Genomic DNA, 16498 nt, shown 5'->3' with positions numbered 1-16498 from the left:
GAGACCAACAAGATTTTCAGGGTGTATGCTTTCAAGAGTCACAGCTCCCGTCTTTAGACACTTGTCTGAAGGAGTTTTTGAAATTATAAATATTAAGGGCTGATACATTTTGAATCTTCGGCATGGGACACTGAATTAATTTAAAGCTACAAGAGAAAACTACGGCAATCTTTTGCATGCTCTCTTAATGAAACTGTCCCTTAATACACCTGAAGAAGAACCATCAGACTCTCCAAACACAATGGACTCGAATAAACTGTTTCAATTGCTCCTTTGGGACTTTCTCTTTCCTTTGCGCTTGTGCTGGTGTCTGTTTTTGAACCTGACTCTGTAGCTGTGCCTTTCAGGGCAGCTTATCATGCAGATTTTAGCAAGTGATAATAATGTGCCTGCAGCATGCTAGCCAGTGGAGAAAGGATAGGAGACGGTGGACACATACTCTGCGGTGTCCAACAGACCACAGCTTTATCACTACAGCTTCTGTCATGCTGGCTCCAATAATTTGTGAGATAGCAGACTGCCACTGCTGCTCCACTGGATTTTGCTGCCTTTTATTTCTGAGGAACAGACTGCAGTAATGTGGATTCCAGCAGGTTCTGCCCCTGACTGCCGTGACCCATGGGAGCAAAGGGGCAAGTCACTGGGTCCATCTTCTGCCCCTCCTGTGCCAGGCACAAACAAGTGCCTCCATCAGAATGCTGGGAACTGTGTTGCTTCGTCTCTAGCTTCACCAACCTATCTATTGTAGATCAAACAAGACAAGTCGATTTTTTCCCTGGTCCTTTGGAGGCCATAATGCTGAGGCTGCTTATATGATGACTGATCCTGGGACAACAGACTTTGGAAGCTCATTTCCATTTTGGATTTGTTGGCATGCTTTAAGAGAAACCCAGAGGCTTACCAAGAATCAGCAGCCCCTAGAGACAACGAGAACTTTTCTCTCTCCTGTCTTCCAAAAGCAAAAAGCAGCGGAGTTGTGAAAATTACTTATGAGGAAGGGGAGGGGGAGGAAGCAAAGTTATTATCACTCTCTGGTGGAGGTCACACTTCCACAGAAGAATGTGGAGATGTGCAAATGGCCCAAAGTAGACAGAGAATGTAAAAAACAATCTGGAATTTCTTGATCTTGCAGCCCGTGGGCTCTATCCAGCCACAGACCATAAAATGGGGGAACAAATGGGGGTGGCAATCCCACTTAACAACTGCTGCAAACAGTCTCCCAAACCTTTCCAGACAGCCAGGGCTGCTTTTTTTTATTTTTTACAAGATGAAATCCGACCTATCAGCTGTTTTGCAAAGCAAACCGAGGGCTAGATTCAGTCCCCTTTCCCTTCCAAACAATGCAGCAGCAGAATTCTAGTTATTTTAAAAGGAGATATGAGGACATAGCCTCAGCTGTTCCATACAGGTTGTGCTGGATTGGATCAAGAAGCAGTTGAGGAGGTAAACTCAACATTTCAGTAACCATTAAGATGCTGAAGAATACGTATCCTATAGGCTACAGCACACATTATTGTTGCCACAGGACCTCTTCGGAGGAGCCACAGTTCAGGGGCAAAGTATGTACTTCGCTTGCAGATGGTTCCAGGTTCAACCACAGGAAGACATGGAGCCACTGGTCTTTCAAGGGTAACGCTATCCACTCCGACTGGCAGCAGGTCTCCGGGCTCTCAGGCAGAAGTCTTTCACATCGCCTGGTCCTTTAACTGGGAAGGCTGGGGACTGAACCCAGGAACAGTGAGAGGGTGTGGCTTATGAGGATCAGAGCAAGGGGCTAATATTGAGGGGATCTAGAGGTGGGGCTTGTGGATTTCATTAAAAGCTCCTTTGCTTCTGTAATTGGCTCTGTAATGGTATCACTCTACTCTGCTTTGGTTAGACCTCACCTAGAGTAATGTGTTTAGTTTTGGGCACCGCAATTTCAGAAGGATATAGATAAACTGGAATGTGTCCAGAGGAGGGCAACAAAGATGGTGAGGGGTCTGGAGACCAAGTCCAGTGGGGAAAGGTTGTTTAGCTTGGAGAGGAGATGACTGAGAGGTGATACAATAACCATCTTCAAGTACTTGAAGGACTGTCATATAGAGGATGGTGCAGAGTTGTTTTCCACTGCCCCAGAAGGTCAGACCAGAACCAATGGGTTGAAATTAAATCAAAAGAGCTTTTGGCTAAACATTAGGAAGAACTTCCTGACAGTTATTGCACTTCATTGCAACAGGCTTCCTCGGGAGGTGGTGGGCTCTCCTCCTCTAGAAGTCTTTAAGCAGAGGCTAGATGGCCAGCGGACAGCAATGCCTATTTGTGAACCTAGGCAGATCATGAGAGGGAGGGCAAGAAGGGTTACGTCAGTGCTTAGTTCATGTGACTCTACTTACATGCCCAAGGTAATGCTGATCACCACCTTGGGCTCAGGGAGAAATTTTCCCCAGGCCCGTTTGGCTAGGGAGCCTGATGATGTTTTGCCATCTTCTGGGCATGGAGTAAGGGTCACTGGGTGTAGGTGTAGGGGGGAGATATTTGGAGTTGGACTAGATGACCCTAGAGGTTCCTTCCAAACCTATGATTCCATCATTCTTTCCCATAATTCAAGAACTAGGCTTCTAAGCTGAGAAATTCAACTGCCCCAGGAGCTGAGGAAAACATTTCTCTGCCTGAGAATCTGGAAAGCTAGATGACCCAACAGTCTGGCTCAGTTTAAGACAGTTCAACATGCTCAGTTTTCAGGAGAGCCAATATCACTCGGTGGGAGAGTACATGTAGGGCCGACACCCTCCAGGCGGGGGCTGTGGTTCTCCCAGAATTACAACTGATCTTCAAACTGCAAAGGTCAGTTCCCCTGGAGGAGGTGGCAGCTTCGGAGGGTGGGCTCTAGGGCAGATCACCACCGAGCTGCTTCCTCTCTCCAAACTCTGCACTCTACAGACCCCGTCCCACATATCTCCAGGAATTTCCCACACCAGAGTTGGCAACCTTAGGAACATGAATACAGTTCCAGGTTCAGTCCCTGGCAACTTCAGCTAGAGGGTCTTGCCCAAAAAGACTAGTCTCAGACAAACTGCCTTTCAAAATCCACAGCACTGAGCCAGACGGTCCAAAGATCTGACGCAGTATAAGCAGCTTCGTATGTTCACATGGCGACTGATCCCAACCAGGCCCAAGGTGTTTAGCGTGTAGAACGAATACGTCTTGTGAATCTCCACACCCTCTCCAGAACACAAAGCAGATGTACGGAGATTGGCAGAGTACGCATCAAGCTCCACACAGTCAGTGTCGGGCCAGGCAGCATCCGATCACCACGAAGAGGATGCTGACAGCCCCGGCATCCCAATCACAACTAAGGTGCTCTGGCCCCATCAGCTTTTGAATCTTGACAGACGCTGCTCCGCTCTCCAGCCCTTGGAATGACAGGCACTGGTTGCAAGCAAATTTTATTTTGGAGAGAACAGGAAAACAACTGGGTTTTGGTCTCCTGATAGAAAAGTGTTATACAGAAAACAAGAGTGGGAAAATTTTTTAAGATGATGGCACAAGTACCGGGTTACTTGCCAAAATCCAATGTCTAATTTAAAAACAATAGAAGCGCCACGCCTCACACATAGCTTTCTGCATCATAATGTTATTCTTTTTTCACTAATCCCTGTATCACATCGCCAGTAAGAAAACAATCTCGTACCAAGTTGCTCTGCATTCCAATGTTTCATAAGCTGGATATCATGTTATTCGCTTTCCTTCCAGAAGCACTAAAGCAGTACAGTGGGCCAGCCTGCACAATTGTTTTGGAAGTGCAAAATGGTATCCTAAATATATGCTGGCGTTTTCAGAGAAGAGATGTTCTCCATTATATACAGCATTACACATTCTGGCCATGATCCAAAGAGCTTAGCAAGAATGAGCTGTGTGCACAGAACTTCTGTAAATGGAGGAACAAAACGCGGGAATCAGTCCCCATCTCACTTGAACCCACTGTCGACCACGATAATGCTGGCCATCTGTGTGGTTGCGCATTGTGGAGAAGCGTATTTATTCATTCATTCATTTAGAAATTTGTACCCTGCGTTTAGGTCTAATGGGGATTCAAAGCATCTTATGGCGATGTCCTCCCCTCCACACAACAACAACCCAGTGAAGTATGGTACATTAGGCAGAGAAAAAGAGAGAGTGACTGGACCAAGGTCAGCTAGCAAGCTTCAGTGGAAGACTGGGAATTCAAATCCCAGATCCCAGAGTCAACCTGATACAGCACAAAGGCTCGCTGGCATCTCTCACACACAGACACATACGTCTCCAGATGTTAGGAAAATTCAAAACTTTTTAATGCCCAAAGCAGAAAATCTAACAGTGCAATCCTAAAGAGAGTTACTCCAGTCTAATCCCATTGAAATCAATGGGTTTATACTGGAGTAACTCTCTTTAGGATTGTGCTGTAAATGCTGCCCTGACGTTGGAGGTAAACTGAATAATTAACCATTTGCTTTCCTTGAAGGACATCCCAAAATCTGCTGCTGGAACCTGAACTCTCCAAGTTCTGGATGCAGCCACAGGGCACAATCCAGGAAGGCAATGTGCTCATGAGTCCACTGGCTTTGCTCAGTTGTGGCAATTCACTTTTTAAACACATTTTCAACTACAGATTCACTCTAAATCCACAACAGCTAACCAGATTGATCTATCGATCTATAGGCAATGGCTATAGACAAGATGGCTTCAGCCTTTTTTTGAAGCACAGACCTCAATGTATTACAAAAGTTGCCTTGGGCATTCAATTTCATCTATTTTCCTTCTCACCTATCAGTTACACAGATATTCTCCCTTCCTGTCTGCTATTCTTCCTGAAAAAATGTCCCAGATTGCGCTAGTTGTTCTCTAAACTGACCAGTATATTATATTTTATATGGCAGCCTTTTAAAAGTGAATTATTCTGCCATCAATTTTTAAAATTCTCGTGATGCAACAAATGGACCAATTGGACTGGAGACACTGAAAAATTTTGATTCTAGATATGAGCAGTTATGAAATCAAAAACTTTCCATTGCAACACTCCTAATTTCAACTTCCAACAAAAAATAAATCTTACGGCTGGAACGTATGCATTGTGGCTAGAGGCTGAGGCAAGGGAATAATTCTGAATAGCAATGCGGCAACTCTGGGAACAACCCTAAGCAGGCGAAAGGACGTAACTTATCCTTCAGTTTGGCTTATCTCAGGAAAGTGTCCTTATCAACACTGCAACCACAAAGAAATGTTTCCGTGCATACAAGGGCAAGTATGAAGGCCTGGACACTGAAAGGTATTGTGCCAGGGTCCCTAAAGGCCATCAGATACCCAGCATAGGCAAAACAAAATGCATTCAGGACTTCTACTAAAGACCATTTTATGGCTTTCAGTAGCAAAAGAAGCAGAGCAGAACAACTTTCTCCCTTTCCTAGAACAGGAACACCCACCCTTAATGCAAACTCTTCGACACCCTTAATGCAAACATCTGTCGGCACTGCAGCCACCAAATCAGCCCAGTAGGATCAGGTGACCCATGATATATTTATCAGGCCCATGCAAACAAGACTGCTTAACACACACACAGAATTTTTACATATTAATCTGTGGTAACAGTGAGCAGTTACCGCTGTGCACTCTGAGGTGGATTTTTGATCCTCTTCATTAATCATGTCAGTTTCTGTTAACTATGTAAGTTATGAACAGGTTTCAATGCCTCCCTCTCACAACACTGCCACACACACCCCGACATTAAAGAAAAAGAACAAACTTTTGTACAACCCTGGCTCGTACACTGAGAGCAATTTCAACTAGTCACAGGTGGGGTACCCAGGTAAGTAGCCATTTCCAAGTCTGTGCCAGTGTGGTGTAGTGCTCAGGATAGCGTACTTGGGTTACTCCCATTTATCCCTATTACAACTCTATACGATAAGTTAGGCAAACTTGGAAGTTCATATAAGTATCAAGTAAGGGTAGGAGGAGGTATGAGGAAGGTGGGAAAGAATTCAGCAGGTTTTCTTCTGAGTGGAGCACATGGCTTGGCAGCATATTTTTTTTTATAATGGACAGGTCTTTGAGATGGTGTGGACACTCCTTCACAAGGTTGGACACACAATGTCTCAGCCTACTTTCAGAAAGCTATGGGCGGGATTACTCCATGACCATAGTACATAGCAGAAATTTTGCTCAACATCTTTGTGATGTGTACTGCAACCCAGGACAAAACTTCACATCTCACTATATGTTGCCCAGGTGGTAGAACCTTTATGAATCCTAGTGGTCAGGGCTTTTTTTCTGGGAAAAGAGGTGGTGGAACTCAGTGGGTTGCCCTCAGAGAAAATGGTCGCATGGCTGGTGGTCCCGCCCCCTGATCTCCAGACAGAGGGGAGTTGAGATGGCCCTCCGCACCGCTGAGCGGTGCGGAGGGCAATCTAAACCCCCCTCTGTCTGGAGATCAGGGGGCGGGGCCACCAGCCATGTGACCATTTTCAAGAGGTTCCAGAACTCCGTTCCCCCGCGTTCCCCCGAAAAAAAACCCTGCTAGTGGTAGACTGATTTGTGGTAAATGAGCATGCAACATTATTCAGTGGCATTATAGTGACTCCTCCTTCTGCATGAGGTCCTCTCATTTTATCCTTGCAATGTGGGGTGAGACATACACAGAAATCCTAAGCAGAGTTATACTCTTCCAAGGCCACTGACTTCAATGACCTCAGAAGGGTGTAACTCTGCCTGGGACTGCATTGATAGTTACTGGCTCCATGTCACCCAGTGAGCTTCATACACTCTTACCTCTAAATTATCAAGTATTTTTAGTCCTCAAAGCTAAAAAATGTAATACTCATAATTATAGCTTCCAGTATTTATTAATGTTAAAGGAAGCCGTGATCCAAAATTTTAGCCCTAATAAGAAACCAGTGGTTTAAAGGGAACATCAGAATTGGATTTTAGGGAGAATTTCCCCTCATAATTAGTTATTTGTACTCCCCAAAGGGCTTGTTTCTTTTTTCTTTTTTTTTGTAAACCACCCTTGAACATCCACGAACATAAGTCATGATTTAACCTGCAACATTCACCTGCCTGGCTCCCTCCTTCCTCTTTCAACCAGTGTGACTATGCAGCGCTGTTTTATCCATTTCGCTGTTCCCCGGACACGTCTGTGCTTGAGATGTGTTTTTGATCTCAGTATCTCTTGTGCCAGTAAACCATTTAAATCAATAATTAAAACAGCCAAGACAGATTTTATTTTTGCTTGGTAAAATGAAGAGGAGGTGCTCCGTGGAACTCTAGTTTAAAGGATCAACATTTCTTCTGATGCAACTTCTGAAGCAGTGGCTCTCCCTCTCTCTCAGCCCAACTTACCTCACAGAGTTGTTGTTGATGATAAAATGGAGGAGGGGGGAATGATACATATGAAGATCCAATGAAGAGGATTCTAATCCACAAATGGTTTATACTGCAATAACTCTGTTGCTTTAAAAAGGCAGGTGCCTCCTTTTAGTTAACCAAGTGTTTATTCCTGATTCCCAAACAGCATCTCTTTTTTGTTGTTGTCTGTTTTACCAAGGAAAAATAAAACCTGTCTCGACTGTTTCCATATTGTAATAAATCTCTTAATCTTTAAAATCATTCTGCAAACTGTGTAAAACAGAATTGTTCAGGAGAGCATTTCTATAAAGGTTCTAAGGCTGTAGTATAATGGAATAGAAGACACTTTTATAACATGATTATAGACTATTCCACTGTTTACTGTATGTATTTTCTTTGTCTTGCTGCATTGTCTATTACTTTTGTAACTGAATTTTTGCATTTTTATGACATATCTTTTGCATTATAACATGTTTTGCATTGCTGTGATCCTAGTCCTACTGTATTACTGGATGTCTCAGTTCTAGGTAGGTAGCCGCATTGGTCTGCAGTAGAACAGCAGGATTTGTGTACAGAGGCACCTTAGAGACCAACAACATGTTCAGGGTATGAACCTTCTCAAGAGTCAACCTCCCTGCTTCAGATGCAAGGAGTGGAGATCTCTCAGCCTTAAGAAGCTTCAAGGGCAGATTAGAACATGAGACTGCTGAACTTAAGTTCATTTACATGTTCAGAACAATGGACCCCCGCCCCCCCTTCCCGAGGCTGAACACAGACATAGGAGTCTTCTCTCACTACCAATGTTAATTTCTGCTCTAATCAAGCTGCACTGAACCTTTACATCCCTTCTTTGCCTCACCCCTCCCACCTCCTGACTGGGATACAAAGGCTCAGGGAGCTATACTCCTTGTATCTGAAGAAGAGAGTTTTGATTCTCAAAAGTTTATACCTTGTAAATCTTGTTGGTCTCTAAGATGCCACTGGACTCAAATCGTGGATGTCTCAGGTTATTTGACTGCATTGTTTTACACTGTGTGATCCTCACTAAATCTCAATTAGAAAGGCAGGGTATGAATAAAATAATAAAATACTACAAGGTTCATTTTTTTAAATTTTGTTGGAACAGATTAGCATGGCAACCTTCTCTGGCGATTCTAAACTACTTTGGGGGTAGAAAGCAGGGAAGCATTTCAAAGCCTCCTGGAGTAGCGACCACAAAAATGATAAAGAGATCATCACGGACCAGCATCCAACATCTTACTCAAACTGCCTTCCACTCTCTTCAATGCAATGTCTTCTTAAAGACTGCACGGCGCATCTTTTGATGGCCCCACTCTCCTCTCTGTTGTTGATATGCTCAGCAAGCGAGAGAGAGAGAGACCTCTAACCATGAACACACACACACAAATCCATCAGATTAAGTGGAAAACCCCTACATAATAGGCAACCATCATAAAGTATAGCTTCTCTAACAGTGAAATCCTAAGCAGAGTTACTCTAGTCTAAGCTCACTGAAATCAAAGGGCTTAGACTGGAGAACCTCTGCTTAGGATTTCACTGTAAATGTAGTAATTCTCAGTAATGCGCAAACATTAGGAACCAGGCCCTTGGACTAACTAGAAAACAAGCAGGCCCATCTCTCTGGCACCCAGGTCATGCCTTTGAAAGCCCCTTTTTGTTCCTCCTCCCCCCCCCCTTCCATTCTTAGCACACTATTTCACATGCATGGTCTAATTCTTACTCTTTGCATATGCCAAAGAGCAATCAACCGGCATTAAATCTTTCTTGCACTGTTATATAAAATAATTTACTAGCACTTTATCAAATTGTTGACCTCTTTTAATAGATCAAAAGCGCCACAACCTTGCTGACCAAAGCCCTCCTATTTATTAGAGTTATTAATGTCTTCAACCAAATGCAGAAGCATCCTTTGTCAGTAATCTTGTATTGACTGAATGTTTTTTTACAACTTGCTATCCATTGCAAGTTTTATTTTATCGCAGGGCTTGTATTTCAAATTGTAAATTAATGTATTTATCACTGAATGCAGCAGCAAGGTGGAAAGAGGGAGATAACTGGATGGCAACAGCTCGGCTTCTAGCCCTTCTAAAAAGACATTTGCCATTACAGACTTCACTGGAGCAACTTGCAGCACTCTGTGGGCTCCCTTCAAAGTCGCAATTATGCCACAAAACATGTATCCATGTCTAAAATATAATACACTAGGAGTAAATACATGCAGATCTTAATCGGTGCCAAATTTGCATGTTTATCTGCAGAACTTGTCTTCAAATCAGGGCTCATTCCTCGAACATGGTTTGGAGGATGTGTAGAGGGTTTTTCCCTCACCACTAGGCAATACTAACTTCTGCACCTCTGGAAAGATGGGCATGGATTTACACAGCAGAGGTACAACTTCCAGGCACCCTTCATCCTTAGCATCTCTTTAGAAATTAAGCACTACACCCATGCCAGACTCTAAGGAAAATTATACAAATCTTATTTGGGACACCCCAACCAATACATTACAAAACAAAAGACACAGCCCCAAACATAATACGGTAACCAAAAACACTTGATCTGATTATATGAGCAAATTCTTTTTAGACAATTGTGTTTAATATAGTAACAATCTGTATACAATACAGTGAAGTCCAATTAAAACTTATTAAATTGGTTTAAAGGGGCCAAATGAAACCAATATTGGAAGTCATAGTACTTAACTCAAATAGACTCGCCCAGGCTTAAAGACTCAAAACCATCCATGATTGGTTACAAAACAGAATATATTTGGGCTCCTTTTTAATATCTGATTTTACTTGTCTGATCTTGGAAGCAGGTCCTTCCACAACATCCAGCTGCAAGGGACTGAGACTTTTGGGAGAGTCTGGCATTTACCCCTCCATAAACATAATATATCACAACATATTCAAGAGATGGGCATCGGGATTAATATCTCTGTGCCTCCTCTCCCTCTACTTCTTGTTATGGGAACAGCCAAACAGTATCGTCTGTTATTAGCTCTCATAATTGTCTTGTTGAGAGAGCCAGTGTACAGTCCCTGGTAACTGATCTCTCACTATTGTGCCCCACCTGTTACCAGCTTTCATACTATTCTTCTGCAAATAAGAGTCTATTATCCATCACCTGCCACTGACCTTACCTTATTGTCTTAACTGTTCTGATCTGGGAAGCATGCTGGGTTCTTGCCTAGCAAGGCCTGTCAATCAACTGAATTTACCCTGCTCTTGCTCAAGACACAAGACTTCATCACTGGCCAGAAGCAACAAGAAAGTGGGGGGGGGGAGGAATCCTTCCCAGGAATAACAGGAACAAGAAGAAGAGAAATCAACCTGGTGTTAACACAGTTAAGCTTAAACTGCTTCTGTCTTTCTCAAGGGTGCTAATCAGACATTCTTATATTAAGATTAAACCTAATTTCCCCCACTTTAAAAGTTTATACTAAATTGGGGTGTGGAGATCAGCAACTGTCAATCGCTGGGCCAAATTTGGCCCCTTAGTTTCCAATTCAGAGGCAAAAGGGAAAATAAGACTGAGACAAGCTAGTAAGCCACTTGGGTAAATCTGGGGACTTGCCCCCCCCCACTACAGCCCCGCACTCAAATCTGTAGATGACCAGCTAGCCACTTCTGATAAGCTTCAATCTTCTGAGGACAAATCCTAAAATTCTAGCGGATTCTCACTGGTCCTGTACTGTTATCCCCACCCCACCCGCCCCTCTATCCTCCCCTTTGCTCGCCCTTACCTGACCCGGTTGTCTCGGAACTTGCTCGGCTGGGGCTGGTTCAAGTAAATGGTGCGGGCTGCTGCCTCCTCCTGGTCCGCAGAGGACATGGCCCCGGACATCTCATCGTCCGCCTTCTTGTAGCCCGGAGGGGGGCAAAGGGGTCCTGCCAAGCAGCGGCCGAGTAAGAAAAGGGGGAGAGAAATCAGAAAGAGTCACGGGGAGAAGCGCAGAGCAGGGGAAGACCGCGCGATGCGAAGATCTCGCCGCGCGTTGTATCTTGCGCTCCCCCACCCCCTCCTCCGCGCCTGGATGAGCGGCCCTGGGGAAGGCGGAATCCCAGCAATCGCTGCAGCCTCTCGTGTCGCCTCCCAGCCCTGCCCAGCCCTGGGCGTGCGCGCGTGAGCGAGTGTGCAAAGCCACCAGGAAGCGCGGCTGGCAGAGAGAGAGAGAGAGAGAGAGAGAGAGAGAGAAAGGGAGGCACAGACCTTGCCTGGCGCTCGCGCAGGCAGCTAATAATAAACAATAATCAAAGTAAAGGCAACAGCACCAGGCGACACTCCCTCCAGCCCCGTCGCTGCCGACTAGTTTTAAGTCCACCCACTTATTGATTGGCACCGGCAGCAGCAGACCGGAGCAGAGCCGTAATTTGTCACGATGGGCTTTAGTTGCACAGCGGGGGGCTGTGTGGGGGCAGGGGCCCGCGCGAAAAGGGAGCCCACGTGGCGGAGAAAATCGTCGCAAGGAACTGGAAAGGCAAAGTGCAGAAGTGACGGGGGAAAGAAGAGGAGAGAGGAAGCGGTTGTTTGTGCCTCCCTCCGGGAGCCTCTTGCCTAATATTCAGTTCAGCTAAAACAATGAGTGCGCAATAATGCAAGCTCCAGTGGGAAGGGGGCATCGTCAACCACTCCTGGGTGGCCTGGAATAAAGCTTCGAGGGGAACGCTCCCACGATACGCAGTTGGGGAGGAAGCAGGATTTGCCCAGTTTCTTCTTTACACTGGAACCACCAGAGGAAAAACCATGGAACAAAAGACAGGTCACAGCCCAAGGGAGAGAATGAACCACACCGCGTCAGAAGAACTCTTCGTTTGCCTGAGACTGGACAAGACTTCTACGACTCTTTGTGAAAACTGGCCTATTGTAGTGGGGAAGAGGGAGAGCCCACTGTTGAATCTCTCCTCCGTCTGAAGTAGGGGAGGGCCCTAACAACCTAGTAAGGTGGGGGTCGTTATATTGGTCTCACAAAAGGGGCTCCTGTAAAGATTACTGAAAGTGAGAAGTATCTTGGAACACTCTGAAAACGGCTCAATATTGTTATTGTAAAATCTATCTATCTAGATTCCAACAAACCTATTATCAATGTCCTTTCAGAACACTAAAAACATAATTTTAAGAAATATAATATGCTACAGCTATCACTTTCAAACTGCAGCTAGGATATCCCATGTTCAGATGGTTCTTTGTGTAAAACAAATCAGCTACCTACACTTAGAAAACTAGAACACCAAGGTAGGTTTCTTTAAAAAATATTCCAATGTCTGCTCCCATACCCGCCTTCTGATTTCAGAGTCCCAGCAGTGCTGTACCACATGATAATTCTGCACATGGTGTCTGGAGGGCCAACTCACACAACTGTCTGATGGGAATTATTACATTTAGCAACTTGCCTGTGAGAATACATCTTCCAATGTTCAAGAAGCTTTCTTTAACATATGCCTGGCAGGGCTTGCACCCTGAAAACTTAGCACCCCCTGTCCCAACTCGCAAATCCAATGTCCATTTTTTCTACGTGAAAACGTCCTTATCAAAAGAGGCCCTATTTTATTGTTTCATCCTTTCAGGGCTGAGAGGGATTTATGGGGCAAGCATGGCAGCTCCTGCCATTCCAGAGATTATTCACCACCATCTCCTTCATGTTTACAAAGCTTTTAATCTTTTTCTCCTTGCTTTTAAATATATTTGGAAATTTTTATGGAGACACCTTTATGAGGTGTTTTTTGTTCACTTCAGCAAATTTAGCTCCCCTCCCTCCATCACTACAGCTCCATGGTGGGAAAAACTTTCTAACCAAGGCTCTGTCAGGGAAAAACTCAACAGACTCAACTCATCAATCTAATGGTTATCATTAATTTCACTAAGAGCCATTACACATTTACATTTATCAGCAGATTTCCTTATTTTCACCTGGAGAAAATGTGCAAATGCTTTCCCGTTATTTTTTTTAAAAGTGTTTGAAATATTCACAAAACTCTGCTTCTCCTTCAAAGAACATTCTCTGAGAAGGGATGCACTGGTTGTCACCTATAGCTCCCAGCTCAAACCCATCCAACGTATCATCAGTGAGCTACAACCCATCCTGGAAAATGATACCTCTCTCTCAGAAGCCCTGGGTGGAAGACCTTTCCTTGCCTACAGACAGCCCCCCCAACCTTAAACGACTTCTCACTCACAACCATGAATCGGCCAGCAGAGTCACCAGCACAGGTACCAGGCCCTGCAACAGACCCAGATGCCAGCTCTGCCCCTATATCTACCCAGGGAATACAATTACAGGACCCAATGGCATCAACTACACTGTCTCTGGCTCTTACAGCTGCTCATCCTCCAATCTGATATATGCCCTCATGTGTCAACAATGTCCTTCTGCTCTGTACATTGGACAAACCAGCCAACCTCTACGCAAAAGAATAAATGGACACAAATCTGACATTAGAAATGGCAACGTCCAGAAACCAGTGGGAGAACACTTCAATCTACCAGGACATTCCATCAAAGACTTAAAGGTCACTGTAGTTCAACAGAAACCTTTCAAAAACAAAATCCAACGGGAGGCTGCTGAACTGGAATTCATATGCAAATTTGACTCTGTCAAGCTGGGACTGAATAGGGACTATGAATGGTTATCACCTTACCACAGGTAACAGATTTCCTTTACAGAGGTGGGGTCTGGGGGAGCTCAGTGACACCTGGCGTGGGCTTTCGGGAACCACAGATCTCTTTGTCAGATGCATCTGGCAGGGAGAGCTGTGGTTATCGAAGGCCCATACTGCATTGGAATTGGATGGTCTAGCTGTTTGGCTTCTACAAACTAACAGGGCAAACTCCTTTGAAGCCAACTGATACACACACTAAAAGGAGATGTTTACATATACTAGCAAAGGAATGTTTTGGTTGCTCCCTCCCCCTTCCTCCCCCTAATTGCCTTTTCTCTCTCCTCCTCTTCTGTATTTGACCAGTCTCTGTATCAGGCATCTGACAAAGAGAACTTGATTCTCGAAAGCTTATGCTACAATAAAATTGGTTATTCTTAAAGGTGCTACTGGACTGTTTTTGATTTAGAGACTGTCTCACTGAGATTCAAGGCGGATTACACAGTATGAGATTAGTACAGTCAATATCAAGGACGTTTCCATAAACAATGCCATAAGTTTAGCATCCAATATAGAGTTGAAAAAATGCTGAAACAGAGCATAAGCAATTCTAGGACTGACAACATGAAGCACAGGAAGCTCATAGGAGCACATATTTAAAGCAACAGATAATATGTAAGGCAACATAGTAGTGAAGTCTATGGTCCCTAACTTATTAGCGAAGCATCTGAGACCCCCTCCCTACAATACAGCCCTCCTATCTGAATAAAAAGCCTTTTTGAATAATTCGGTTTTGCATCATTTGCAGAAAGCCAGGAGAGTGGGGGCTCTCCTGACCTCCTCAGGCAGGTCATTTCACAGGGTAGGGGCCACCACAGAGAAAGCCCGTGTATGGGGTGTTGTTGATTTTGCCCATGTGCAGCCTGGCACCTGCAGGAGACCCTGTTCAGATGAGCAAAGCTGCCGTGGAGGGACATAGGGATGGAGGCAGTCCCGTACATATGCCAGCTGGTGATTCTGCTGAAGCATAGGCAGATGGCACCTCTCCGTTCTTTGCCTTTAAGGTGGTACAAATCTCCATACTTTTATTTATGTAATGGGTACTTAATATATAACTCACTCTCCCCCTAACTGGGGACTTAAAGCAGTTTACATCACTCTTCCCTCCTCCATTTGCTCAACAAGTAATTAACTCAATGAGTAATTAAATTGTAGAATTCACAGGCAATGAAGGTAGTGATCACTACAAACATAAATGGGTTTAGCCAGATTCATGGCTGAAGAATATCAGCCATGCCGAGTAAAGGAAACCTCCATATTCCGAAGCATGAAACCTGTAAACCCCAGTGCTGGGAGGCAACATCGGGGGGGGGGGGGGAGGCCTTGGCCTCTGTGCCCTGTCCGGAGGCTCTCCAGAGCTACTCATTGGCCGTTGTGTGAAACAGAATGCAGGACGAGGTGGACTACCCACCCCATCCAGCAGGGTTCTTCTCACATCCCTATGTTCATTTTATCCTCATAACAGACATAGAAACATAGCGCTGGAAGGGTCCACAAGGGTCATCTAGTCCAACCCCCTTCACAGCAACGCCCTGTGTGACTGGCCTGAGGTCAGCCTGCACGCTACCATGGCAGAGTGGGGATACTAGTTCAGCACTCTAACCACTACATCACACTGGACAAGGGAAGAAAAGGCAGAATGTGAATCCGGTGAAGAGGAAATATAACAATACAGACATGGGCAAAAAGTGAGTCCCATCCCGAAATATCCAAGTGAAGAATCACATCAAGGAGACCCATAAGGACACAAAACTGGAGGATAAGGTGTCTGTGCAAAGTGATCTCAGCATGAATCAACCAACATTATTGTTTAGCCCAAGCCATACAATTTTTTAATGAAATGTGGGACCTTATGTAGGCAAAATATGTCCTCTATCATGCATCTATTTAAAAATGAAAAGGACCTTTCTGTGTATCTCTATAGTGGCCAGCAGAACTAAACACATTCAGCCTTGTTGATTTTAAGAAATGGTTAATTTTGTAGTTGTTTCCATGGGAATCCAGTTAGACACTCTGACTAGGATCCAAACAAATCTTTAGACGAGATGTTTTACACTTCTCCAGAGTTTTTCCTGGTTTTTTCCTTACACAGCTCCTTGCAGTGCATCGGAGACAGCTTCCATAGTTCCTACAAGCATTGGTGGGTAACATATTGTTGATGTAGTAGGTTCCTTTTTGAAACAGGAAGTTGGAGAAGCCTTGCTATACATATAAACCTTACCCAACAGGTCATAATTGCTGAGGTCACTGAATCATGAACAGATAAGGTCAAAACCATCCAAGAGAAGACCAGAATTAAATGTATTTGCACTTGGAAGCCTTAAACCAAACTCAGTATGAAGTTAGTGGGCTGGCTGGCTAGCTGGTAGTCTGCCTTTCTCACTGAGATCCCGGGTGGATTACACAGTGCAAGTGAAATTACAATATAATCAACAGCTAGGACATTCACTGAGCAAAGTACA

General features: G+C 44.5%; 1 protein-coding gene across 1 annotated transcript in view; it reads right to left on the bottom strand.

The window, feature by feature from the left end:
- ATP8A2 (ATPase phospholipid transporting 8A2) overlaps positions 1–16498 on the bottom strand; it is a 460059-nt gene that overhangs the window by 392003 nt on the left and 51558 nt on the right. Inside the window, exon 2 of the mRNA XM_054973360.1 lies at positions 11126–11270. Coding sequence (XP_054829335.1) covers positions 11126–11226 — 101 coding nt within the window. The 5' untranslated portion in view covers positions 11227–11270. The remainder of the gene's footprint in view (positions 1–11125; positions 11271–16498) is intronic.

Source organism: Eublepharis macularius, chromosome 3 (assembly GCF_028583425.1).
Source record: "Eublepharis macularius isolate TG4126 chromosome 3, MPM_Emac_v1.0, whole genome shotgun sequence".
Taxonomy (NCBI): Eukaryota; Metazoa; Chordata; class Lepidosauria; order Squamata; family Eublepharidae; genus Eublepharis; species Eublepharis macularius.
Note: the sequence above shows the minus strand (reverse complement) of the source record. Positions and strands in the feature narration are given on the sequence as shown.